Consider the following 27403-nt stretch of genomic DNA (forward strand, 5'->3'; position numbering starts at 1 on the left):
GGGTACAGATAAGGAAAAAAAGACGGACAAAACAATACCACAATTTAAAAACACACAACAACCATACCATTCGAGGGGGGACAAAGCTCATTAGCCCCAGGCCTGTCGGAACAGCCAGGTTTTAAGGGCTTTGCGGAAGGCCTAGAGGGTGGTGAGGGTTCGAATCTCCACAGGGAGCTCGTTCCAAAGGGCCGGAGCAGCCACAGAGAAGGCCCTCCTCCGGGTGGTCGCCAGTCGGCATTGGCCAGTGGATGGAATTCAGAGGAGGCCTAATCTGTGGGATCTAATCGGTCTGTTGGAGGTAATTGGCAGCAGGCGGTCTCTCAAGTACCCAGGTCCAATACCATGAAGGGCTTTATAAGTGACGACTAGCGCCTTGAAGCGTATCCGAAGACCAATAGGCAGCCAGTGCAGCTCACGGAGGATAGGTGTTACGTGGGTGAACCGAGGTGCACCCACAATCGCTCGCGCGGCTGCATTCTGGACAAGCTGAAGTCTCTGAATGCTCTTCAAGGGCTGCCCCATGTAGAGCACGTTGCAGTAGTAAGGAGACTTATATATGGAAAATTATCACCTTTCCCAAGTAGAACATCGCTTCCAGGGGCTAACACACAGGATGTATATCCAAAGACTTCTATATAGTCCGTTTTAAAAAATTCATCACTTTCTCACTTCCTGACCTGTCAAAACATCTCATTGAAATACAAACAGCAAAATTGATAAGATCAGAAAATCAGCAATGTCACTGTAGGAGATGGAATGCAGTGTTACTGCCACAGAGGATGTAAAATGGCCTCAGCGTGGCTGGAGAATCAAAGCTCTGCATGCTGAGATAGGATGAGCGGTTGTGCTCAGGTGTGAACAGATGAGGTGTGTGGCATGTTATTTAGCAAAAGATTAACATTCCCACTCTCATGTTAATGGCATAGAGATTGCAGATCTCTTATGAGTGGTCTTAGTGCATTCAGGATTAAAGACGAAAAGGTGCTTTGGAAGTACGTATGCAGCATCTACAGTATCTATGTAGGGTTCCTTGGAAAAACTACGTCTTTTTCTTGAAATTTAATTGGAATTTCACTGGGGAAGGAAGGAAAGAAACATTTTTTCAAGTTAATTTGGGCACTTTCCTTCCAAACTGAGAGTTGGGTGGATAGATAAAATTGGATGCATGGATGGTAGATGATAGGTAGATGTGGATGGATGGATGGATGGACAGTCACACGTATGGACGGATGGATGGATGGTAGATAGGTAGATATGGATGGATGGACACAGAGGGAGGGAGGGAGGGAGAAGATTGGATGGATGGTAGTTGACAGATAGATAAGATTGGATGAAATGCAATTCCCTATCGGAAAGAATGGAGTAGCTGCGAATTTGTAACAACAACAGAAGATAATAACTTGGTGCTTCGCAGGTTATGAAAATCTTGTTTGATTTGCACACTGTTTTTTAAAAGTTAGATAAAGAAATTATGCTGTGAAAGTGACTAGAAAGCCCCCGCCCTCCCCTTCCTGTGTGCGAGAAAGGAAAGGAGAGGAAGGAGGGAGGGGGGGAAGGAAAAGAAGAAGGGAGGGGGGAGAAGATGGAAGGAGAAAAGATGGAAGGAGAAAGAATGGAAGGAGAAAGAATGGAAGGAGAAGGAGGAAGATGGAAGAAGAAAGGAAGAAAAAGAAGAAGGGAGGGAGAAAAGAGGGAAGGAGGTAGGAAGAAAAGGGGAAGAGAGGGAAAGAGCAGAAAGACAAAGAGGATGAAGTTGATAGGCAAGAGGAAGGAGGAAGGAAGGAAAAAAGAAAAGGAGGGAGAGGAAAGAAGAAAAGATGGAACTAGAAAGGAAAGAAGGGAGGGAGGGAGGAAAGGGGAAGACAGGGAAAGAGCAGAAAGACAGAAGGTGAAGATAGATAGGCAGAAGGAAGGAAGAAATAGGGAAGGAGGAAGGAACAGAAGCGAAGAGGAAGGGAGAAATGGAAAGAGCAGAAAGACAGAAAAGGTAGATAGGCAAAAGAAATGAAGCTGAAAGAATGGAAGGAAGAGAAAAGGAGGAAGGGAGTGAGTGAGGAAAGAAGAGAGGATGGAAGGAGAAAGGAAGAGAGGGAAAGAGCAGAAGACAGATAAGGTGAAGGTAGATAAGCAAGAGGAATGAAGGAAGAAGTGAGGTGTCTCGAGGAGGGGGGAAAACATTTAGTGACCAAAGTTACAATGGCGTTGAAAAAAGTGACTGATGACCATTTTTCACACTTAGCGACCGTTGCGACCATTTTTCACACTTAGCGACCGTTGCAGCATCCTCATGGTCACGTGATCAAAATTTAGTTTGGCAACAGATTCGTATTTATGCTGGTTTCAGTGTCCTGGGGTGACCTTTTGACAAAAAATAAAATTTTTAATCAAGCCCCCCCCCCCCCCGATCAATGGTGTCCCTCTTTACCAATCTGAAAATCTGGTCCCCTTATTTATAACCCTCCATCCATCCCCCACTTAAACCCAACCACCCCCACCCCGCTCTCCACTGGAAGCTTCCCCGAAGAAGCACGTCCGGCCACGAACCGGAAGCTGGCCGCTCTAGGCGGGCCTCTCGCGCGACTCGGCCTCTCTCTTCCCGAAGCCAGAAATTTCGCCAAAAGCCTGCGCCGGGTCGCCTGGTGACGTCAAAAGGCGTCGCTCGGCCCTTTCCCCCCCCCCCTCTCGGAGCGACGTTGAATGCCGACGCGTCCAACGGAGGGAAGAGGCGTGGCTTCTGCTGACACGCGGAGGAGGTGAGTGGCTCTCTTGCCCGAGTGTTGCATTCTCACGACCTTTCCCTCGTTTCCCGTTCTCTTCTGCCTGGGAAGGGGGCATTAGGCGAGTTTTGCGGACCTCTAGGTGTCTCCACCCAGCGGTCTGCTTTCCAGAGCTCTCAGCCTTCTCTCTGCTCTTTTAAGGGGATCATTGGTGGGGATTGGCAGGCCCGCCTGGCCGTTATTTATTTATTTTGTTGACTGATAGATTGACTGACGTTGATTGATTGATTGATTGATTGGGGTCAATGACCTGCCAGATGAACTCATAAAAATGAGGAATAAAAGGCAACCCTTTAGGATCAGGATCGACAGGGAGAAATGGGTGCGATTATATATGGGCAATTTAAAAATAAATAAAGCAAATAGGGTATCTTCTGAACGCCCTTATTAAGATCAGATAACCTTTGTTGTCATTCTTTGTGTGAATACACTGGCACACATTAAAAAATGAAATTCTTAAAAAATGTTAAACCAGAAAAAAATGAAATTCTGATGTTGATGTTTGTGTGTATATACACACATATACATATACCCAGACTTATATTTCTGTGTATGAATGTCTGTATAGACAGACAATTAGTATAGTATAGTCTTTATTGTCATTGTACAAAATAAATACAATGAAATTGTATTTCGAAAAGACAAGATTGATAGATGATAGATAGATAGATAGATAGATAGATAGATAGATAGATAGATAGATGATAGATAGATAGATAGATAGATAGATAGATAGATAGATAGATAGATAAAGATAGACAGACAGACACAACACACCCACACACAGAGTATCACAGACAGACAGATAGATATACATATATAATATACATATATACACATAGATATATATAGTAGCACAGACATAGATAGACAGACAGACATACACATAGATATATATAATAGCACATAGATAGATAGATAGATAGATAGATAGATAGATAGATAGATAGATAGATAGATAGATAGATATGCATATACATACATACATACATACATACATATACATATATATAGTATCACAGTTCATTTTGAATACATAGTGGAAAAAAGATTATTGAGACTTAATAAGATTGATACTATATGGTACAAAGCTGTTAGAGGAATCTAGTTGTTATATAAATCTATAATATAATGAAACTTACCTTCATTCATAATAAAACTGTACAGTAAAATATAGGTGCCTTCTACAGATGATAAAATCACCCTTATTTCTAACCGACTGTAAGAATCCATCCTGATATGGTTCACTGGAGCCAGTCAGCCAAATATATCGGAATCGGCCTCATAGAATCAACTTCCATTCGGAGCAGAGGAGCTGGTGTTTTATTTTATTTTTTCAAAACAGGCCCTTTTTAATTTTAGTGGCAATAAGTGTTTATTATTGCAGAGATCATGGAGATTATTGCCAATCGGATATGTCTCTCAGTTACACCCAAGTTCAGATCATTTGTTTGAAAAAGCTAAGTCAAATAATGCTCTTCTAGAACCTTCAGCTGCCAGCAGAAGCCTAGATGATGCATTTTTAATAAATTTCCCACCAAATATTTTAAATATTTTGTTAGGGATAACTGTGGATTTTAATATTGCACATTAATACATAATTGCAGTGGTTTCTTATTGTTGAGATTCAGTGTTCTCTGTACTCTCTTGGTATAGTTCTTCTACTTTATCCCAGATTAAACTTTTGTTTATCATTCATGTAGTTAAACAGTGCCTGGAAGGTATATAATCTATCTATATATATATATATATATATATAAAAGCCAAATGCCACTCAATCATCACGAAATCTCCAGAACTGTAAATCCTAGAAATTTGAAATTTGCCATGTAGGTTTTTTTAGGATTTAGGATTTTATTGAGGATTTATATGCCGCCCTTTTCCCTGAGGGGACTCAGGGCGGCTTACAACAATGAGGGGAAGGGAGTGCAAGACAAGACTTAAAAAGAAAAAGAATCGTGAATAAAAGAAAATTATCCAGAAAAACACAACATTCACTCAACATTTGGGCGGGGTGAGAGTAATCCTATCCCCAGGCCTGACGGGATAGCCAGATCTTGAGGGCTGTGCGGAAGGCCTGGACTGTGGTGAGGGTACGGATCTCCACGGGGAGGTTGTTCCATAATGTCGGAGCTGCAACTGAGAAGGCTCTCCTCCGCGTAGTCGCCAGTCGGCACTGACTGGCGGATGGAATTCGGAGGAGGCCTACTCTGTGCGATCTGATGGGACGCAGGGAGCTAATTGGCAGGAGGCGGTCTCTCAAATAGTCAGATCCACTACCATGGAGCGCTTTATAGGTGGTAAGTAAGACCTTGAAGTGCACCCGACGATCAACAGGTAGCCAGCGCAGCTCACGGAGGATCGGTGTTATATGGGCGAACCGTGGTGCGCCCATGATCACTCGCGCGGCCGCGTTCTGAACTAGCTGAAGTCGCCGGATGCTCTTCAAGGGCAGCCCCATGTAGAGCACATTGCAGTATTCCAGCCTAGAGATCACAAGGGCTCGAGTGACTGTTGTGAGAGCCTCCCAGTTCAGGTAGGGCCGCAACTGGCGCACCAGGCGAACCTGGGCAAATGCCCCCCTGGTCACAGCCGACAAGTGGTGGTCAAAACTCAGCTGTGGATCCAGGAGGACTCCCAAGTTGCGGACCCTGTCTGAGGGGTATAAATTTTGCCCCCCCAGCCTGATTGATGGAACGTTAGCCAAATTTTTGGGAGGAAAACACAACAGCCACTCGGTCTTTTCCGGGTTGAGTACCAGTTTGTTAGCTCTCATCCAGTCTTTAACAGCCTCAAGGCCCCGGTTCATCACGTCCACCGCTTCATTGAGTTGGCACGGGGCGGACAGATACAACTGCGTATCGTCCGCATATTGGTGGTACTTAATCCCGTGCCTCCGAATGATCTCGCCCAGCGGTTTCATGTATATGTTAAATAGCAGGTTCCTGTTGGCTTCTAGGTACTCGCTAAGAAAGGATTTTTCGAAATGACCATCAGGTCATTAGTATTTCTTGTACAGTATTATATTAACACACTTTGATGCTAAGGAGTTAGACATTCTACTCCCCCTCCCCACCTGAAAAGAACTCTGTTCCAACTGCCAGTTGCCTTATATCAAGCCCGATTGCAACTACTCATTAATTTTCAAGCTTTGTGTCAATTTATCAAGCCTGATCACATAGTTTCATAGCAGAGCATGGGTATCCAGCTAGTTACAGTATATAATTATAGTATATATAGTATATAATTACAGAAGGGGGGGGGAAATCCCATATCGTTATTTTCATACTGTGTACTATGTTCTCATACGTATTTTTGCCTAAGTAGAACAATTTCACATTGAATAACATCTGGGAGAGAACATTGATGTCTTAATATTTATGGAAAAATTATGATTTTTTTCTCCCTAGATGAAAACAAAGACCAGCCCATTAAGGAACATGACTCTTTAAGACAATTGGAAGAATTATGGACTTGTGGAAAGCCCAGGAAAAAAAGAGAATGCATGAGAGGATAAAAGAAACAAGAATATATGGATTAGAGACTTCAGTTGCTATGTGGCTGGCAGTTGTTCTTCGTGGCTGTTTTGCACAAAACCAACAACACAAATTAAAACATTGGGAAAGCAACCTCAGGAGCCAGACGACAATTCCAAAGTGCCATTACGTGTTCTGATGGTTATAGAGACCTCCGCGTCCGTTAATCCTATCCATTCCATGCTCATCTTTACTGAGTGAAGCTAGCTATCCAGTCCTAACAGACTGAATTAGCAGATATATATATATATAAAAAAGACATTGGCTTCCATGCTCCCTTTATATCTTATACCAGCCTTCTGATTATATCCAAAACAGTCTGTTCTATGTGACCTTTGATATTTGACACTTCGATCATATTACTAAGCCTTTTCCTTTTTAAAATTCATCCAAAACTTAACAACTGTTTGCTGAGTTGGAAATGGCACAATCAGGAATTAAAAGTGCTGCATCATTGGCAGTTACTGAGGTAGGTTTTTTTGGGGGGGGGGGTGGAGTTGTACCTCCTAGTTCTCTTTGTTAACAATCGGAAAGTAACTGGAAAAGTTTTTAAGAAGGGATTGCGCAACAATTTGTCTGAAATGGTATGGGGTTTCCTGCCTGAGCAGGGGATTGAACTAGAAGTTAAATCCTTCCAACTCTGTTATTCTATTCTATTCTATTCATTCCATATGTATTGTTGGTACTTCTTAGAGTTGAATTTTATATATATAAACCAAACCCTCCTGGAGGAATTCCAGGACTTGACTGATGGAGATCGAGTAGGGGTAATGTCTGTGCCAGAGCACCATCAGCAAAAGGCTGACCAGGTAGCGATGTATATCCTGTTGGTGGACGGCCTCCTGGAAGCCGGAATTGTATGTGTAAAACCCTGGAGGAGAAATTGTCCAGACTCAGGACTCCCCGCTCAAATGCCAGGTGGTCAATATATATATATATATATATCGAACCTGGGCTGTTTTTACATATTAGACAGTTATATTAACCTTCAAACCACAAGCTCTCCTCCCTTATCAGCTGAGCCAAGGAAATGATTAAGTGTTATGTCAAAGCATCTGGTCTGCCCAAATACGGGAGGAAGCATACTGCTTCCCTTTTGCCTTTCAGCTCCAACCTAGGAGCCTTCCAGACAGAAAACCCATTTTTGTGTTGCATTTTTGCTGGTAAATAAATGGAGACTAGATCTATTTCAAGCTATTTAGCTCTCATCAGCTAGCCATACCCTCACTGGGATTCGAACCTGGGCTTTTTTTACACATTAGGCAGCTGTATTAACCTCTAAGCCACAAGCTCTCCTCCCTTATCAGCTGAGCCAAGGAAATGATTAAGTGTTATGTCAAAGCACCTGGTATGCCCAAATATGGGAGGGAGCATATTGATTCCCTATATGTACACACACACACACACACACACACACACATGTCAATTGCCCAGTTAGGAACGCCTTTCATGTCTCTTGTTAAGTTACCTATCAGAGCAGTACCCCTTTATCTACTTGCAGTCACCTGCTTTTGAACTGCTGAGTCACTAGGAGCTGGAGCGGCTCGCCGGAGCTCATCCATGGCACAGCAACAGCCAGGTTTCAAACGCGAACCTGCCAATCGTCAGCCCGGTGTCCTAACCGCATGAATCACCATGCTGCCAAATCACATGGCTGTTCTGTTTGGAATCCTGGGAGGTGATCAAGTGTATTTGGAAGCTTTGGTTGAGAAGAGGAAATAAGCTACGCTAGTTGTTCTTGAAGGCGAAGTTGCAATCCAGACTGATAAATGTATTCTCCTGTCTTAGCCGGAACCCAGCAGAGAGGAGGAGGAGGAGGAAGGGGAAGAAGAAACAGAATATCCTGCAGAAGCCGATGAGTTCCTGAGGTGAGTTCCTACAGAGAATACTAGTATAGTTACTGGTAGTAGTATCCCAGGGGTGGGTTTCTCGCCCCGTTCCAACCGGTTCAGTTGGAACGGGGCCGGCGGCTTCCTCGCGCACACGTGCGGCGTGCACACACGCAGCGCACGCATGCAGCGTGCACACGCGCGACACACGCATATGTACTAGCGTCTGTGCGATGCTCAAGCTGCTCCTGGAGGATCGCGCAGGCGCTGTATGTGTCCTGCGCATGCGTGGAAGCACAGAACTCGTCAAAACCGGGTAAGGAGCGCGGGCGCGCGGGTGGGCCCTTTGCCGTTCCCGGAAGTTAGTTACTTCCGGGTTCGCCGACCAACCGGTTCGCAGGGACCGCCGCGAACAGGTTGAAACCCGCCCCTGTAGTATCCTGATGGAAGAGGAATTCGAGCAACGCAACCACAATAGTTGGGAAAATGCCACGAATGCACTCGTGCAAAAAAAAGTGTGTATGGTTTTTCTTGCCTTTGATCAAGTTTGCATTGTCTGCGGGCGTTTAATACTTTTTTTGGAGCTCTTCCTATACCTTTCACAAGTGTTATTTGGCATTTGCAAAAAGGTTTACAATTGCTTGGGCTACGAACTTATTAACCCACTTTCGTTAAACAGTACTACCACCGATGGCGTGAAAGTGGAAAACCTGAACACTGGAAACAAAAAGATTCCTAAAGACCCCGAGACCTGTGACATCCCGTTCTACGTGTCCGAATTCGTAGAAAGGAAAGTCGGGAACGATTACGACTCGTTAAGCAAGCTTGGGGAGCTGATCGAACAGTTGTCAAAAAACAGGATGAAATTAGAAGAACAGGTGAGCTCCTTTTTTTTTTGTCCTTTTTGGGAACGAAGGTATATTGAAATGCTTTAAGAAAAAGAGCACATTTTTTAGAAAGTTTCCAGATATTTTGGACTTTAAATGTAGTATCGGACACCATTATGCAAGGCTTGGGATTATGTCTTCTTCTTCTTCTTCTTCTTCTTCTTCTTCTTCTTCTTCTTCTTCTTCTTCTTCTTCTTCTTCTTCTTCTTCTTCTTCTTCTTCTTCTTCTTCTTCTTCTTCTTCTACCTCCTCCTCCTTCTTCTTACTCTCTGGAAACAAATATTGTGGGGGTAAGACACCCCTAACACTCCTCAGGGTGTGTGTTCTGTTAAGATACAGCCTGTTGTGTCGTATTGCCGTACTGGCTTCTACTGTACAGCACAGTGGACTTGCCATAGTAACGGCTTCACAGTATTCCACAAGGGGGCTCCCTCTGCTAAGGGGGAAAATCCAACATTAAAAATTACGTTTGTTCCGGACATTATCTGCTAGTTACAAATAATATTTTGAATATACAGGTAGTCCTTGATTTACAACCATTATTTTTGTGACTGAATTTACAATGGCACTGAAAAAAGCGACTTAACGGCCAGTTTTCCCAGGTATGACCGTTGCAGTCATGGGATCAAAATTCAGCCACTTGGCAACTGGCATGTATATGTGACAGTTCCACTATCTTGAGGTCATGTGACCACTACAGGTAGCCCTCAACTTCCACGATTGAGCCCCAAATTTCTGTTGTTGTGTGAGACATCGGTTAAGTGAGTTTTGCCCCATTTTACGACTTCCCCCCGTTGTTAAGTGAATCAGTGCAGTTGATAAGTTAGCAACCCGGCTTCCTCGTTGACTTTGCTGGTCATACGGTCAGAAAAGCAGATCGCGTGATCCTGGAATAGGGCAAAGGTCATAAATTGGAACCAATTGCCAAGCGTCTGAATTTTGATCACATGACCACAGGGATGCTGTCAGGGTCGTAACTATGAGGAACGGTCATAAGTCACATTTTTCCATGATGTAACTGTGAATGGCCATTAAACGAACTATTGTAAGTTGAGGACTACCTGTATTATATAACCCTCCTAGCCAGCGTCGGACAAAACAATCAATGGGGGAAAGCCAGATACACTCAATGACCATCCGATTCACTCAATGGCAGTGATTCGCTTGATAACCGTGGCCAAAAAGGTTGTAAAACGAAGCAAAACTCACAACAAATGTCTCACTTAGCAACAAACGTCATCATAAGTCCAGGACTGTCTGGATAACAGCTGGTTGTTCTCGCATCGATACAGGTCGTCACGGTTTCATCCGAAGTTCCCAAAAGAATCCAGAAGGCGTTGCAGAACGCGGAAGATTCGAAGAAATCTCTGGATCAGCTTCTGGAGAGCGAAGGAATCTTGCACGATTTGGTGAATAGCCACCTGTTGAGCTCCGGCCCTTGGATGGAGGAATTTGGTGCCTTGATAAGTCAAATAAAAGAAGTCGAAAGACACCTGGCTTATTTAAAACAGATTTCACAAGTAGAAGAATTGAGGTAAAGAACGTTTGCACGTCATTTCATGTAATTTCAGCGTAATGGAAGGCTTAAAGCCACGGAATCATCATCTTTTATATATATGTAAAAATGGTGTGTGTATATATGTATGTATGTATGTTCCAGCATAACATACAGCGAGAGCGAACAATTTCAACCAAACTTGGTACACAGATGACTGACCCTCTGGAAACAAATACTGAGGGGGTAAAGACACCCCTGGTGTGTGTGTGTGTTCCAGGATAACTCTGGAATGCCTGGCCCGTTAACGAGAGCGAGTGTGGAGTCCTAGAGCGGCAATTGTTTGTGATGTCACCTTCCTTTGCAACTTCCTCTGGAAAGCCAGTGGACTAATGGGGAAGCGCCTAATGAATTTGGGACAAAGTGCCAGGATCGTAGACAGGGCGGGAAAGAGGAGTCCATGGGAGGGGGGAAGGGAGAGGGCAGGGAGGATGGGCATAGGAGTAGGGAGAAGAAAGGCCCCTCCCAATGCCTCCCTGTCAGACAAAAATCTAAATACCTCGGCAATGCTGTGTTATCAGCTAGTATTTATGTAAAGAGACGTGCATTAATCCTTCTTTTTTTAAAAAACAAAACAGCTTCCTTTGTCTTCCCCAAAAGCTGTTTTGTAGATTTTTTTTAAGGGACTTCTGAGTACATAAACCAGAATGGAAACAACGGCTTCTGAATCCTATCTGCACAGGAGGAATCCAAATTACGTTTCTGAAATAAAGCTATCGTAAACGTATATATTAGAGCCGAAATGTACCTTTCTTAGAGTACCAAAGCTGCGTCAGCCAAATACAGCCAAGGTGGCGCAGTGGTTAAATGCAGCACTGCAGGCTACTGCTAGATCAGCAGGTCAGCGGTTCAAATCTCACCGGCTCAGGGTTGACTCAGCCTTCCATCCTTCCGAGGTGGGTAAAATGAGGACCCAGATTGTTGGGGGCAATATGCTGACTCTCTGTAAACCGCTTAGAGAGGGCTGAAAGGCCTATGAAGCGGTATATAAGTCTAACTGCTATTGCTATTGCTACTCTCTTCTAATCAGTAATTCTACTTGGGTTTTATTTGATTATTTTTAACTTCCGGCAATACCACACACCGTATAACGGGGGAGTCAGACTCGATTTCATGGAGGGCCGCATCAGGGTTGTGTTTGACCTTGGAGGGGAGGGGCAAGGTGGGCGTGGCCTCCTGCAATCCTCTGCCAGCGAAAACGGAGCTCGGGAGAGCCGCCCGTTTTTGCTGGTGGAGGCACCTCAGGTCGGTCCTTCGCTGTTTCCAGGTGGCCCCATGGGCCAGCTAAGCACACCGTGGGCCGGATCCGGCCCGCGGGCCGTGAGGTTGACACCCCTGCTGTATAATCTCTGCTCATTTGTCCCCCGTTTCTTTCCCCCCCCCTTTGTTTTGCTAGTGACAACATCCAGCAGTATCTTATGACTAACAACGTGCCTGAGGCAGCTACTGCGTTAGCATCCATGGCTGAATTAGACATCAAGCTTCAAGAATCCTCCTGCTCGCATCTCTTAACTTTTATAAGGTCTACTATTCAGTTCTGGCACAAGATCCTGAAAGACAAATTGTCCAGGTAGGAAAAATTGTCCGGCAATTGTCCGAGGCTTCCTTTGGATCGCAGAGTCATGGCGGTTACGACAAGGCTCCATCTTTTTGCAGTGACTTCGAAGAGACGCTGACTCAGCTGCGCTGGCCGTTCATCGGACCAGCTCAAACCAAAAATTTGGGCCTGGCTCCTTCCTCCACGAATGCCGCGGAAATCTACAGTAACTTCGAGACCTTGTTTTCTCAGCTCCTCAAACTGCAGCCCTCGTATCCTTTGAGCGTTTGCTTCAATGCAGAATTATCTGTGTTATTCTACATGGAATGTAGAGTTGCAGATATCCAAATTTCAGCCATCTTAAGGTATTTGTTGTGGCAGTGGAGAAATTCAAATATTTTTTTACTACCGGTTCTGTTGGCGTGTCTTGGTGGGCGTGGTTTGGTGGGCGTCGCAGGGGAAGGATACTGCAAAATCTCCATTCCCACCACACTCCAGGGGAAGGATACTGCAAAATCTCCATTCCCACCCCACTCCAGGGGAAGGATACTGCAAAATCTCCATTCCCACCCCACTCCAGGGGAAGGATACTGCAAAAACCCCATTCCTTCCCCACTCCAGGGGAAGGATACTGCAAAATCGCCATTCCCTCCCCACTCCAGAGGAAGGATACTGCAAAATCTCCATTCCTACCCCATTCCAGGGGAAGGATACTGCAAAATCCCCATTCCCCCTCCCCCATTCCAGGGGAAGGATACTGCAAAATCCCCATTCCCACCCCACTCCAGGGGAAGGATATTGCAAAAACCTCATTCCTTCCCCACTCCAGGGGAAGGATACTGCAAAATCTCCATTCCCTCCCCACTCCAGAGGAAGGATACTGCAAAATCTCCATTCCCACCCCACTCCAGGGGAAGGATACTGCAAAATCCCCATTCCTTCCCCACTCCAGGGGAAGGATACTGCAAAATCTCCATTCCCACCCCACTCCAGGGGAAGGATACTGCAAAATCTCCATTCCCACCCCACTCCAGGGGAAGGATACTGCAAAATTTCCATTCCTTCCCCACTCCAGGGGAAGGATACTGCAAAATCTCCATTCCCACCCCACTCCAGGGGAAGGATACTGCAAAATTTCCATTCCCTCCCCACTCCAGGGGAAGGATACTGCAAAATCTCCATTCCCACCCCACTCCAGGGGAAGGATACTGCAAAATCTCCATTCCCACCCCACTCCAGGGGAAGGATACTGCAAAATCTCCATTCCTACCCCACTCCAGGGGAAGGATACTGCATAATCTCCATTCCCTCCCCACTCCAGGGGAAGGATACTGCATAATCTTCATTCCCACCCCACTCCAGGGGAAGGATACTGCATAATCTCCATTCCCACCCCACTCCAGGGGAAGGATACTGCATAATCTCCATTCCCACCCCACTCCAGGGGAAGGATACTGCATAATCTCCATTCCCACCCCACTCCAGGGGAAGGATACTGCATAATCTCCATTCCCTCCCCATTCCAGGGGAAGGATTCTGCAAAATCTCCATTCCCTCCCCACTCCAGGGGAAGGATACTGCAAAATCTCAGCAGCCAAATCATAGGAGGAGAAGGCGTGGGCGTCATCCTACGTCTGTAAGCCCTTGTACATATCCTCACCATATTGTACCTTAACGCATAAAAAAAATCTCAGAGACGAACTATTAACCAAACCGAAGCAACTGCCAGAGAAGTACCTCCTTCCGCCAACTCCGCCTATTATATTACCGATGCAGATCATGTTGGCTCCCCTCCAGAAAAGATTCAAATACCATTTCACGGGGAACCGGCAAACCAACGTCTTGACCAAGGTATGGCCTTCATGTGCAAATCCTCTTCTTAGAGATTCCCTTTTTAAATCCTGACTCGGTAAAGATGGCAGCGCGGGAGGGTAACTGGCATGAGCCCCAATCTTCGGCTTTCTCTGAAAAATCACCTGCGTTTACCGAGTTGAATTGGAAAATGTGCAGTCGTTATCTGCCTAATATTCGGTAAGACATGAAGTTGCCGTAGCGTGGCCGGTAGCATAGCTCGACTTAACGACCAAATTTAGGTTGCAAACGTGAGACGGTTGTTAAGTGAATTTTGCCCCATTTTACGACCTTTCTTCCCCCAGTGGTTAGGGGAATCCCGGAGTTGCTTAAATTAGTAACACGGTTGTTTCCCCATTGACTTTGCTTGTCAGAAGGTCACAAAATGGGACCGCGGGACGTTGCAGTGGTCATAAATATGAATCTGTTGCCAAGCGTCTCAGTTTTGGTCACATGACCATCAAAATGCGAAAATGGTCATAAGTAGGAAACTTTTTTCAGGGCTGTTGTAACTCCGAACAGCCACTAAACGAACTCTTGTAAGTCCGGGACTTCCTGGATGCAGTGCTTTGTGTTCACTCGTTCACGCGGGGCGTGGTGTCTGAATGACACTGGAGATGGTTTCAGCTGCAGCCGTCCGAGCCCTCGCTCTGCATGTAGGGGTGAGCTCCTGTTACATGCCTCAGCTTCTGCCCACCTTGCAGTTCAAAAGAACGCACTGTGCGAGTAGATAAAATAGGTACCACTTCGTTCGGAGACCTGGTGGAGGCAGTCACGTTCCCACCAGCTGTGAGCTTTTCTGGTTGCGGCGCCCGCTTCCGAGGAGAAAGACACTGGGTGACACTGCAGGAAGAGCCGCTAGTCTTTCTCTCTGGTGCAAGCCAGGCTCGCCCTCTTGTGGCGCACTTTGGGAAATACATAAGCTTTTCCTATAGCACAGAGGTCTCAGACAATTCCGGCTCGGTGGACCAGCGGAGACGGAGCGAGAGGGGATGGTTTTGTGCACGCACGTGCGCCACTTCCACAAATGCAGCTTCGCACCCATGCGCACACACTCAGCCACCATTTTTGTGGCCCAATTCCAAACAGGTTGAGGCCCAGAGGTTGGGGACCCCTGCTATAACAGGACTGGTACCTTGAAAAGCCAAACTACCATTCTGCAATATTGTTGTCTGTCGCCTGCCCAGGGTAGCAATGCCATACGTTAATCTGATGTGTGTGTGTTTGTGTGTGTATGTTCTGGCATAACTCTGGAACGCCTCGAGCAATTTCAACCAAACTTGGTACACAGATGACTTACTCTCTGGAAAGAAATACTGTGGGAGGGTAAGAAACCCCTAACACACATCCCTTGGGGTGTATTTTCTGTTAAGATACAGCCTGTTGTGCCTTAAAACGGCTTCTACCATACTGCTGTAAATGGCTTCTCCTGTACAGCAGTACAGCGCAGTGGAGTTGCCACGGTAATGGATTCACAGTACTCCACAAGAGGGCTCCCACTGGTAAGGGGGAAAATCCAACCTTAGAAATTACGTTTGGTCCGGACATTTTCCCCCTAAGAATAAATACCCGGGCAACGCCGGGTAATCAGCTAATAGTAAATAATAATAACTCGCTCCTTGATGCTTCTCTGGGCCAGCCAAGAATGTGCAGAGTGGAAGTTAGCAATGGGGAATTCCGGGAGTTGAAGTCCGCAGGTCTTAAAAGTTGCCAACGTTGGACGCTGTTGAGGTTCGGGCATAGTGTTGCTGATAGAATTGTAACTTGGACCGAGCAGCGCACAATTTTTTCGTCTGATTTTGTCTGACTTGTTTCCTTCCGAAGCCCGAGTGGTATCTTACGCAAGTACTGATGTGGATTGGAAATCACGTTTCGTTTCTGGAAGGCAAAGTTCAGCCCATATTGGATAAAGCCGGAACTTCGGTGAACGCCAGGGTAAACCTCTCCTGTTTTGCTTCCCGATCGACAGCCATTGCGCTACAGGCAGTCCTCGACTTACGACCACAATTGAGCCCAATATTTAGATTACTAAGGGAGACAGTTCTTAAGTGGGGTTTGCCCCATTTTACGAACGTTCACTGTTGTTAAGTGAATCGCTGCTATTCCTAAGTTAATACCACGGTTGTTAAGTGAATCTGGCTTCCCCATTGACTTTGCTGGTCAGAAGGTTGCTATCAGAGGACAGTGCAACCGTCGTAAATATGAACCAGTTGCCGAGCATCCGAATTTTGACCACGTGGCCATGGGGGACGCTGCAACGGTCATAAGTGTCAGAAACCGTCATAAGTCACTTTTTTCAGTGCCGTTGTAACTTTGAACCGTCACTAAATACACTGTTGTAAGTGGAGGACTACTGTACAGTACTTCATTTTCTCTCTTGTTCCTGATTTGCTACATTCTCCAGTTTGTAAGATTTTTGTCTGAACTTGGATCACATGAACGTCGGGGACGGTCATAAACATAAATCCCTTTTTTTCTGTGCCGTCGCAACTTTGAACGGCCTCTCAACGAACCGTTGTAAGTCGAGGACTGCCTGCCCTAAGTGCCGCCTCCTTTCATCGGTAAGTTTGAATGTTCTCTCTTTGCTTCTTACAGTTGGAGTTTTCCCGCGCTCTGGTGATGCTCATCCTGGAGAAGCTGGACGCCGAGATCCCTTGCATGCTGTACGACGACAACCTCTTCTGCCACCTGGTGGACGAGATCCTCCTCTTCGAAAGAGAGCTGCACGGCGTTCACGGTTATCTCGGCAGCCTCCCCAGCTGCATGCACATTTTGTCAGAAGAAACCTACTTTCAGAGGTGGTTAACTGTAGAGAGAAAATGTAAGACGCCTTGGAATCGTTTCCTCTTTTTCCCCCCCCCCCTTTGTTAATGTTTTTATTTTCCATTTTTCATTTTCATACAGTCGCATATATACTGTGCATAACCGGGGCCATACAACATTAAACAATAATCACAGCAGTTCCTCTTGTCAGCAATACCCCCAGAAATATAAACAAAATAAAACTCAAACTCAAATAGAAACCCAATATACCTCTTCCGCTCTCCATACACCTCTTTCTTCCGTGACCCGTCAAAAGCGCGTTCCACAAAAGCGCGGTCGACGAAATCGCGTATGTGACGTCATCACAACGCGACGAAAAAGATCGAAAAATTGAAATAAAAATTAAATTACAGCAAGCCGATTCACATAAAGGTAAGGGTTAGGTTAAGGGTTAGGGTTAGGTTAAGGGTTAGGGTTAGAGCGTTAGCGTTACGTTTAGCGTTAGGTTAAGGGTTAGCGTTAGGTTTTTCGTTACGTTAAGGGTTAGGTTTAGGGTTAGGTTTAGGGTTAGGTTTGGGGGGTTAGGGGAAGGTTTTAGCTTTATTTTTACATTTTTCGATCTTTTTCGTCGCGCTGTGATGACGTCACATACGCGCTTTCGTCGACCGCGATTTTGTCATCCGCGGTTTTGTGGTAGAACCCTTTCTTCCGCCCCCCTCCAACTTACTATCTTCCCTCCATCATTCCCCTCTACCCTACTTCCCCTCCCCCTCTACCACTCCTCTCTCCCAGTCCACTCCCTCCCTTCCTTCTCACCCTCCCTCCCGTCCTCTCTCCCGCCCTCTCTACCCCTCTTCCTTCTATCCCGTTCCTCCTCCCCTTGGTGTATTTCTACTATATGTCAATGTATTCAGCTTGTCCTATTTTTACGGAGAAATTAAAGAGAAACAGTATATATGTGAAATCGCATTACGTTGAAATCTAACATATAGTATATGTTCCCCCCTCCCCTACCCTCCCCCCCCAAACACCCCACCTCCCTCCCCCCCCCGACTTCCCAGAGCCCGTACACGGTATAGAGGAATCGTTTCCTTGAAGTAAAACAAACCCAACCGTTTTTTTCTCTCCCCCTCCCCTCCCCCATCTTGCACCAGGGGTGTCAAACTTATCGTATTTTTCAGAGTATAAGATGCACCGGAGTATAAGACGCACCAAGATTTTGAAAAGACAAATTTTAAAAAAAAGGTTTTGCACTCTGCAGACCTCCCCAAAATGGCCCGTTTTTCGAAAAAAATGGGCCCGTTTTTTGTCCAAAAAAGGGCATGCATAGCCTTTAGGCTAATTATGCGCCATAGTACGGGCATTTGGGATTTTTTTTTTTAAATGCTGTCGATTCGTTTTCTGACACTGCATTTTCTTGTTAGCTGCGTTTGTGAACGAGTCTTTTTCTTTTCATCGTTGTGTCCACCTCACAGTCGCTCTTCAGAAGATGGACTCCATGCTTTCGTCGGAAACTGCGTGGGTCTCCCAGTACAAAGACATCACTGATGTAGATGAGATGAAAGTTCCAGACTGCGCAGAAACGTTTATGACTCTGCTTCTGGTGATCACCGGTAATTATAACTTGCTTGGCAAGGTCCCTTCCAACTCTGTTATTCCATTCCATTGCATTCTATTTCCGTATTCTACTCTACTCTACTCTCTTTTCTATTCTATTCTACTCTACTCTGTTCTATTCTATTTCCATATTCTATTCTATTCTACTCTACTCTTCTCTACTCTCTTCTCTATTCTACTCTGCTCTGTTCTATTCTTTCCGTATTCTATTCTACTCTACTCTATTCTATTTCCATATTCTATTCTACTCTACTCTTCTCTACTCTCTTCTCTATTCTACTCTGCTCTGTTCTATTCTATTCTATTCTTTCCGTATTCTACTCTACTCTCTTTTCTATTCTATTCTTTCCGTATTCTATTCCACTCTACTCTGTTCTATTCTATTTCCGTATTCTATTCTACTCTACTCTGTTCTATTCTATTTCCGTATTCTTCTCTACTCTGTTCTATTCTATTTCCGTATTCTATTCTACTCTACTCTACTCTCTTCTCTATTCTACTCTGCTCTGTTCTATTCTTTCCGTATTCTATTCTACTCTACTCTGTTCTATTCTTTCCGTATTCTATTCTACTCTACTCTGTTCTCTTCTATTTCCGTATTCTATTCTACTCTACTCTACTCTACTCTACCCTTCTCTATTCTACTCTGCTCTGTTCCATTCTATTCTATTCTATTATTTCCGTATTCTGTTCTACTTTGTTGCATTCTATTCTATTTCTGTATTCTATTCTACTCTTCTCTACTCTATTCTCTATTCTTCTCTACTCCACTCATTCTATTCTATTACCCAATTCTATTTACTCTATTCTACTCTGCTCTGCTCTACTTTATTCTACATTACTCTCCTCTTTTCTATTCATGGATTAGGGCTTATTTTTCAGTTAAGTCTTATTTTGGGGGAATTATCTTACTAAATTGCATCTGTCTGCCTGACAATCTTAACTGGGGCTTATTTTGGGAGTAGGGCTTATATTACGAGCATCCTGAAAAACCATGCTAGGGCTTAGGTCTTATTTTTGGCGAAACACGGGACTTGAATTTTGATGTATGCAAAACGCCAACACTTTCCTGTCTCTACATAGATAGATACAAGCACCTTCCTACAGCAGCCAGAAAACTGTGGTTCCTGGAATTGCAGAAAGAGCTGGCGGACGACTTTCGAATCCGGCTCACTCAAGTCATGAAGGAAGAAACCAGAACGCCCCTGGCCTTCCGATACTGCGCGATCCTAAACGCAGTCAACTACATCGCCACCGTACTAGCGGACTGGGCTGACAATGTTGTAAGTCACGTGTGATCACGGGTGGCCCTTGGTGGGTTGTCGAAATGCTTTCTAAGCAAAGAAAAAATAGAAAAGAATGATTTGTGAGTCCTTGGCATTCTTCGTTCTCGGCGGTTTCCTTGCAAACGTTTCATTGCCAAACTGGGTAACGTCATCCGTGCTGTCGCCAGGGTTACATTGGCAACAGCTGCAAGAAATGGGGCAAAATTCAGTTAGCAAATGTCTCACTTAGCAGCAGAAATTTGGGGCTCAATTGTGGTCATACAACCAAACCCCGGTGGGCATAGAGGGGGAAGTCACTCTCTCACAAATGTTTCTATGTTCTGAGTGTGTCACTGGCCACAATCCCAAAGCAGGGATGGTACAGCGGTTATTATCGTCCCAAAAACATCCTCACTTTGAATAAGTCCAGAAAGTTAGCTTAGAAATATACAACACTCGCGGATAACCCGCCATTCCCCCGAGTATTTGTTTTTCCTAATCCTAGAATTAATAGATCCTAGAATGAATTATATCTATAGTGTTGTGCGACACACATACACACACACATTACGCCCACATGCGCGCATGACTCCCTTTATTTATTTATCAGGCACAAATATAACAAATGTAACAAAAAGGCAACAGTAAAAAATATTGGGTTTCTGTCTGGATGGTCTCTTGTGACGAGCCGAAGGACAGAGAATGGAAGTGTGATCTTCCTCCCATATTTGGGCATACCGGGGGTTGTGACTTTAAATGATAGATAGATAGATAGATAGATAGATAGATAGATAGATAGATAGATAGATAGATAGATAGATAGATAGATAGATAGATAGATAGATAGACAGACAGACAGACAGACAGACAGACAGACACACACACACACACACACACACACACACACACTCTGGAACGCCTCGAGCCATTTCAACCAAACGTTGTATACAAAGGACTTACTCTCTGGAAATAAATACTGTGGTGGTAAGACACCCCGAAAACCCTTTGGGGTGTGTGTGTCCTGGCACGCAGGTGGCATGCAGAGCCCATCTCAGTTCCACTGCGCATATGTGTGGGGCTTCCCGCTGGGCCTAGCATCTCACAAATTAAGAACCTCAAAAGACTAGTAGGTCATACTTTTCCCTCTCCCCTGTTGTCTGGGCAGTTTTTCTTACAGCTTCAGCAGGCTGCGCTGGAATTGTCCGCCGAAAGCGACACGCTAAGCAAGCTGCAGTTGGGACAGCTGGCTTCGCTGGAGAGCTCCGTGTTCGACGAAATGATCCACCTCCTGGAACGGTTGAAGCACGATATGCTCACTCGCCAAGTCGGTCACGTCTTCAAGGAGGTCAAAGAGGAGGCCAAGATATACAAAAGGGAAAGGTAAAACTTTCAGAGGGGAATATCCGTAACCCGGGGTTCGAAATGTGGGGGTCCTCGGTGCTCTCTTGAGCTCGGTGGTTTTCTTACAGACGTTTCATTACCCTACTAGGTAACGGCATCAGTGCTGCTAGGTTAAAACTTTGCTGCTGCTGCTTCTAATCAAAAGTGTTCATGGGTAGTTTTGCGGGCAGGTGGGAAAAACTCATTGACAATTCACTTTCTTGACTCCAGGAAGTTTGACAGGGGAAGGAACCTCCTGACCACTGGAAAACAATCTTTTTAGAGTGACACAAATGTTAAGTTGTTTATACACCGAACTGAATTAATCACTGCCACCTTGGGGGGCTTGCCCAGCCAATAAGGCCACTGAAAGGAGGAAGGCCGTGAGCCTCTCCTTCTTTGTCTCTCTGCCCCCAAGGAATGGGTTATGTAGTCCGGCGATTAGCTCATAGAATTGCTGGACGGTGGCAAAGGGCTCTGTACCATCGATTTCCCAAAGGTGCTTTCTTTCAAAAGGCAACTGGACTTCCTTGTTTTGCTAGAAGACGTTTTGCTTCTCATCCGACAATCTTCTTCAGTTCTGACCTGAGTGGTGGAGAATGGAAGGATTTATACTCCTTACAGTCCTCTGGTCGTTAGCGCTCTCTCTGAGAGTCCTTGTGGCCCCTTGGAGGTTTTCCTGGGCCTTCAGGGTGACCCAAATCCCATAAGATTGATGGGAATCAAAAGGCCTAGCCCAGCGATGGTTAACCTTTTTGGTGCGGAGTGCCCAGAGCGCGCCCCAATCCCCAAAATGCAATGCAAACGCACCCTGCACATGCAGCCCGCCTCCCCCACACACATTCCCTGTGCATGCGCCCTGCTCCCCCGCCCATTTTGGCTTCCAGGTAGGTGCAGGAGGCTTTTCAGGCCCAAAAATGGGGCGCGGGGGAGACCTCGCGATCTCCAGTTTCTCCCCCCCCCCTAGCGCGCCCTAGCTTTGTCCTCCATTCTTGCCCCCTGTGCCTTCCCCAATCTGCAGTTTCTCTCCCCAGCGCACCCTGGCTTCCTCCTGCATTCCTGCCACCGAAAGGCACCTGCAGAGGGTGGAACCTGTGGAGATCGGGGAAGGCACGGGAAGCAGAAACGCAGGAGAAAGCTAAGGCGTGCTGGGGAGAGAAAGCTAGGGTGCACTGGGGGGGGGGGAACTGCAGAGATTGGGGAAGGCCCCACCCCAGCGCATGCGTGGCAGGGACCCAAAGAACAGCTGGCTGGCAGGAGGCACATGTGGGCTGGGGCGACGGCTGGCATGCCTGGAGGGAGGGCTCTGCATGCCACCTGTGGCATGTGCCATTGGTTCGCTATCACAGGCCTCAAAGCACATAATGGGGAGGCGGTTGGCAACATGTCTCCCTTTTTATGATAGGTTGCCCGCCCTTGCCTTGAGGTCTGAACAGATGCTTTCCTACATGTACCATTTGTAGGCGAAGGCGAGGCAGAGTCAAGAGCGGAATCAGCCTGGAATCATTACGTTCCCACAAAGGTCTTCCGTCCCTCCCTTCTTGAATTCTGTTTGATTCTCTAGCGCCAATTTAATGCTGACGGGTTAGTTGACTAGATTTCTGGTGTTACAGGCGTGAAGCATAAAATCAGGTTTAACGCGTGGGCCCGAATCTTCGCGCCTAACATTTTTTCCCCTGAAAGGGGAACAAGCGAAGCTACGGGTCGACTCGAGCCAAGTTTTCGCGTCTCTTCGTTTAGGTGGCTCTCCTTGCCTTCCCAGGCCGAACAAGCCGTGATGTCCTTATCGAGCAGCGCCTGTCCCTTGCTCCTGACCTTGAGAGACCGGCTCCTTCAGTTAGAGCAGCAGCTTTGTTACACCTTGTTCAAAATCTTCTGGCAAATGCTCGCGGAGCAAGTCGACTTGTTCATCTATCAGGAGGTAAGGACCGTCTCTTGTGGCCCGCCAGCAGCCAGCAGAGCTGGCAGCAGATTCAGACAGTGAGGAGGTTGGAGAGAAACATGGGCTATGCCTGGAATCTGGGGAAGGCTCTGATGAGGGCTCTGTGTCGGAGGCAGAGAGAGGGCCAGAGCCGTCTGACAGTTAGCTGCCTTCGGAGTCAGAACAGCTGGAGCCTGTTCCCAGGATGCGCATGTGCAAAGTTGCCAGACAGAGAACAGCTAAAGAACAGAGGTCAACTTTGGAGTAAGGCCACAAGTGGACGATGAATGGCCCCTCCCAGAGGAAATAAAAGAGGAGCGAAAGGGGAGTGGAGTTTGCAGGAGACAATTAGTTCGCTTCATTGGTTCATGACTCTCTGAGGCTCCTTGCCAAGTTCTGCAGATATCGACCTGGCAGCTCTCCAAGCCAGATAAGGTCTGTGACTGTAAATCCTCCCCAGAAAGACTTTGCTGGATGTGAATGAGCACAAATTAAAAGGGTTTTTTGTCGGGACAAGGAGTTTGCTTCATGCTCTTGTGAAGCCTAGGTCAGAACACCGTCGCCGGCGTCTCGCTGAGACTTCAGCTGAGAATAACGCTCCTAGTTTTAAACGTCGCTCGTTTTTTATCTGTCCTCAATATTTATTTTAGGTCATTCTAGCCAATCACTTCAACGAAGGTGGAGCGGCCCAGCTCCAGTTCGACATGACCCGGAATCTTTTCCCTCTGTTTTCCCATTACTGCAAACGGCCGGAGAATTATTTCAAACAGTGAGTATGACATGTCTCGAGTTCTATTTCTGAGTTGTGTAAGAGGAATCAAAGCTTCCTCCTTAGTTTTTTCGAGAGAGGGATTCACGCCCTGTAACTGGAGATTCTCGGTCCTCCAGGTTCATGGTTGTCCCAAAGGTGCTCCGGGATTGGGCGGCCTAGAAATTTAACAAATAAATAAATAAATCTTCAAAAGGCAAGTGGGTTTTTTTTTCTTTCCTTGAAGACGTTTTGCTTCTCATCCAAGAAGGTTCTTCAGCTCTGACTGGATGGTGGGGAATGGAAGGATTTATATTCCTTGAAGACAGCTGGTCATTTGCATCCTTTTAGGGAGTCATTGAGGCCACTTGGAGGTTTCTTTCTTTCTCTTTAAGACGTTTCACTTTTCATCCAAGAAGCTTCTTCAGCTCTGGCTGGAGGGTGGGGAACGGAAGGATTTATATTCCTTGCAGAGAGCTGGTCATTTGCATCCTTTTAGGGAGTCATTGAGGCCACTTGGAGGTTTCTTTCTTTCTCTTAGAAGACATTTTGCTTCTCATCCAAGAAGCTTCTTCAGCTCTGACTGGATGGTGGGAGAATAGAAGGATTTATACTCCTTGGAGATAGCTGGTCATTTGCATCCTTTTAGGGAGTCATTGAGGCCACTTGGAGGTTTCTTTCTTTCTCTTTGAAGACATTTTGCTTCTCATCCAAGAAGCTTCTTCAGCTCTGACTGGATGGTGGGAGAATAGAAGGATTTATACTCCTTGGAGATAGCTGGTCATTTGCATCCTTTTAGGGAGTCATTGAGGCCACTTGGAGGTTTCTTTCTTTCTCTTAGAAGACATTTTGCTTCTCATCCAAGAAGCTTCTTCAGCTCTGACTGGATGGTAGGAGAATAGAAGGATTTATACTCCTTGGAGATAGCTGGTCATTTGCAACCTTTTAGGGAGTCCTTGAGGCCACTTGGAGATTTCTTTCTTTCTCTTTGAAGACATTTTGCTTCTCATCCAAGAAGCTTCTTCAGTTCTGGCTGGATGGTGGGAGAACGGAAGGATTTATACTCCTTGGAGACAGCTGGTCATTTGCATCCTTTTAGGGAGTCATTGAGGCCACTTGGAGGTTTCTTTCTTTCTCTTTGAAGACGTTTCGCTTCTCATCCAAGAAGCTTCTTCAACTATGACTGAAGGGTGGGAGAATAGAAGGATTTATGTTCCTTGGAGACAGCTGGTCATTTGCATCCTTTTTTAGAGAGTCATTGAGGCCACTTGGAGGTTTCTTTCTTTCTCTTTGAAGACATTTTGCTTCTCATCCAAGAAGCTTCTTCAGCTCTGGCTGGAGGGTGGGGAAATGGAAGGATTTATACTCCTTGAAGACAGCTGGTCATTTGCATCCTTTTAGAGGGTTATTGAAGCACTTGAGAGGTTTATCTGTGTCCCCAGGATCTGACGGAACGGTGGACGATGGAAGGATTTAAATTCCTTGCAGTCATGTGGTCGTTAAGATTGAACAGCCTTCTCTCAACAGAGGAGGAGGAAGAAGACATTTCCTATCTCCTAGCAGTTCCCAGAAGGCTTCACACCCATTTACACTCTTCGGGGCCCAGATAAAGCCCAGGTACCGCCAACGACTCTCAGAGAGGGCGCTAACGACCAGATGACTGCAAGGAATATCAATCCATCCATCGTCCGCCATTCAGTCAGAACTGAGGAAGCTTCTCGGATGAGAAGCGAAATATCTTCAAGCGATTAAAAAAAGGGCAGTTGCCGGGGGGGGGGGGAAGCACCTTTGGGATTAACCTGTTATTTTGCCTGCCCCTTTTGTTTCAGCGTGGTAAAATGATTTAAGATCTCCCTCCTTTCCCTTTCATTGACGTACCTGTCTTAAGATCCTGCAATTGGAGATTTATTTATGGATCAGCTGAGACCAGAGGAACATATGAGAGGGCGAAGAGGTCAGATTTGTGGGATTCCAACTCATTTAGTGACTGGGGTACATTCTTCCTGAGAGAAAGAGGATTCCTTCTAGCTCTGCTGAGGTTAAGAGATTAGCAAAACTCCACCGCTCTTTACAGGACACCGCTCCTCGATCTAACCATCATTCATTTGGTGACGGTTCAAAGTTACAACAGCGCTGAAAAAAGTGACTTGTGACTGAGGGGGGAGGGTATTCACTCACCTTCCCTACCGGTTCGCAAATGTGAGCATGCGCACGCATGTTGCTCAGCCTTCTGCGTATGTGCTTTGGCTAAAAAAAAAAGTTCCTAAATGGGACGGCATAGAACTGGCAGAATACCACGTCTGCTTATGACTAATTTTCACACTTATAAGCTTTTTAAACTTCTACACTCGGTTTAGAATTGATTTTTTTTGTTTGTTTCCTTATGTAGCATCAAAGAGGCTTGCATTGTACTGAACCTAAACATCGGATCAGCCCTGCTGTTGAAGGACGTGCTCCAATCAGACACCGAAACCAGAAGCGGAATCGCCTTTGGTTCAAAACAACCCACTGCCGTGGCGGCGTTAAATGAACTTGGAATTTATAAGTTGGCTCCAAAGGATGTTGAGATCCTCCTTAACTTGAGGACAAATTGGCCTAACACTGGCAGATAATCAGGATAAACAGAATGGAGAGACACTAATTATTATTATTTAGAAATTACCACTCGTTCTCACGTGATGTTGAACATATTGCCTTGGAAAGAAAAAAAATGCATTAAAAACACTGAAAATTAGACATATATACATACATACTTACATACATACATACATCACTATTTCAGAGTGGTACAGTGGCCTAGAGGTGGAGCTCTCGCCAGATTGTGAGTTCAATCCTAGGTAGAGGCAGATATTTCTCTCTCTGGGCACACAGAGAATATATCTGCTGAAACAAAACTCTGCATTGGCAACAGGAAGGGCAACTGGCCAGTAAACACTCAGCTCCATTCAGTTGCCCAGACTCCACCCTGCAAGGGATTATGGGGTCGTTAAATGGTGATGTTGATATATATATATATCGCAGTTTCAAAGAAACATTTGCAATTTGATGAAGTCTGGATAATATACCGGCTGTAATGTTTAGTTGTAACTTACTGTCAGTGACTCATGTCCTTTTCTCAATTGACTGTGGTAATCAAGGGGAATTTTTTTCAATGGAGAAATTATTCTAATATATGCTCCATATTACAGAAATGGCCATCTTAAAGGAACACGCTGGGGTATTTTTTTAAAAAAATTCTGAGACAGACCAGTTTTACTTTATTGCCTCTTCTGAGACGGAGATTAATCTCGCTTAGGCTGCATCAGGGTGTCCTCGAAACCTTTTGTGTTACCAAGATTGTGATGTTACACAATATTACAAGGGGGGTAAAAACAGCAAAACCGTTCTTACCTTTTTGAATGAAACAAAGTGTTGACAAAAAGCACAAAAGGGACAAACATCTTTGAATGCTGTTCTGTGGGAAATATTACTTTACTTTGGCTCCTAACGCCAGCATACTTCTAATACGGATAAGATAAAAGCCTTCGCAGAAATTTGTGCTGTTCTTTAAACATACTCTAAAATTATAGAAAATAAATGTGATTAGCCTCCTCCTTTTGATTAGAAAGTTGGGGGCTATGAACTCCTGACAATGGCTAAACTAATCATAATGTCATTTGTTTTTTCCTGATGGAAAAAATTAAATTTAAATGCAATTTGTCTCACTGAAAATAAAAGGACTGCTGAAAAGCTTC

The 27403-nt window shown here is 45.4% G+C and overlaps 1 protein-coding gene across 1 annotated transcript; it reads left to right on the top strand.

Annotated features, from left to right (window-relative positions):
• Positions 1-2661: 2661 nt before the first annotated feature.
• On the top strand, positions 2662-27402 carry RINT1 (RAD50 interactor 1). The gene is made up of 16 exons (XM_087722314.1): positions 2662-2756; positions 6191-6785; positions 8105-8184; positions 8825-9023; positions 10325-10566; positions 11984-12157; positions 12244-12396; positions 13819-13975; positions 15800-15910; positions 16571-16796; positions 18214-18351; positions 19439-19638; positions 20786-21000; positions 22741-22921; positions 23572-23690; positions 26059-27402. The coding sequence occupies exons 2-16, from the start codon at positions 6738-6740 to the stop codon at positions 26279-26281; spliced, it is 2466 nt and encodes an 821-aa protein (XP_087578440.1). The 5' UTR covers positions 2662-2756; positions 6191-6737; the 3' UTR covers positions 26282-27402.
• Position 27403: the final 1 nt, after the last annotated feature.

The sequence above is a fragment of the Thamnophis sirtalis genome, unplaced genomic scaffold (assembly GCF_051295495.1).
Source record: "Thamnophis sirtalis isolate CommonGarterSnake01/CBP01778 unplaced genomic scaffold, rThaSir2_p1.2 scaffold_9, whole genome shotgun sequence".
NCBI classification, from domain to species: domain Eukaryota; kingdom Metazoa; phylum Chordata; class Lepidosauria; order Squamata; family Natricidae; genus Thamnophis; species Thamnophis sirtalis.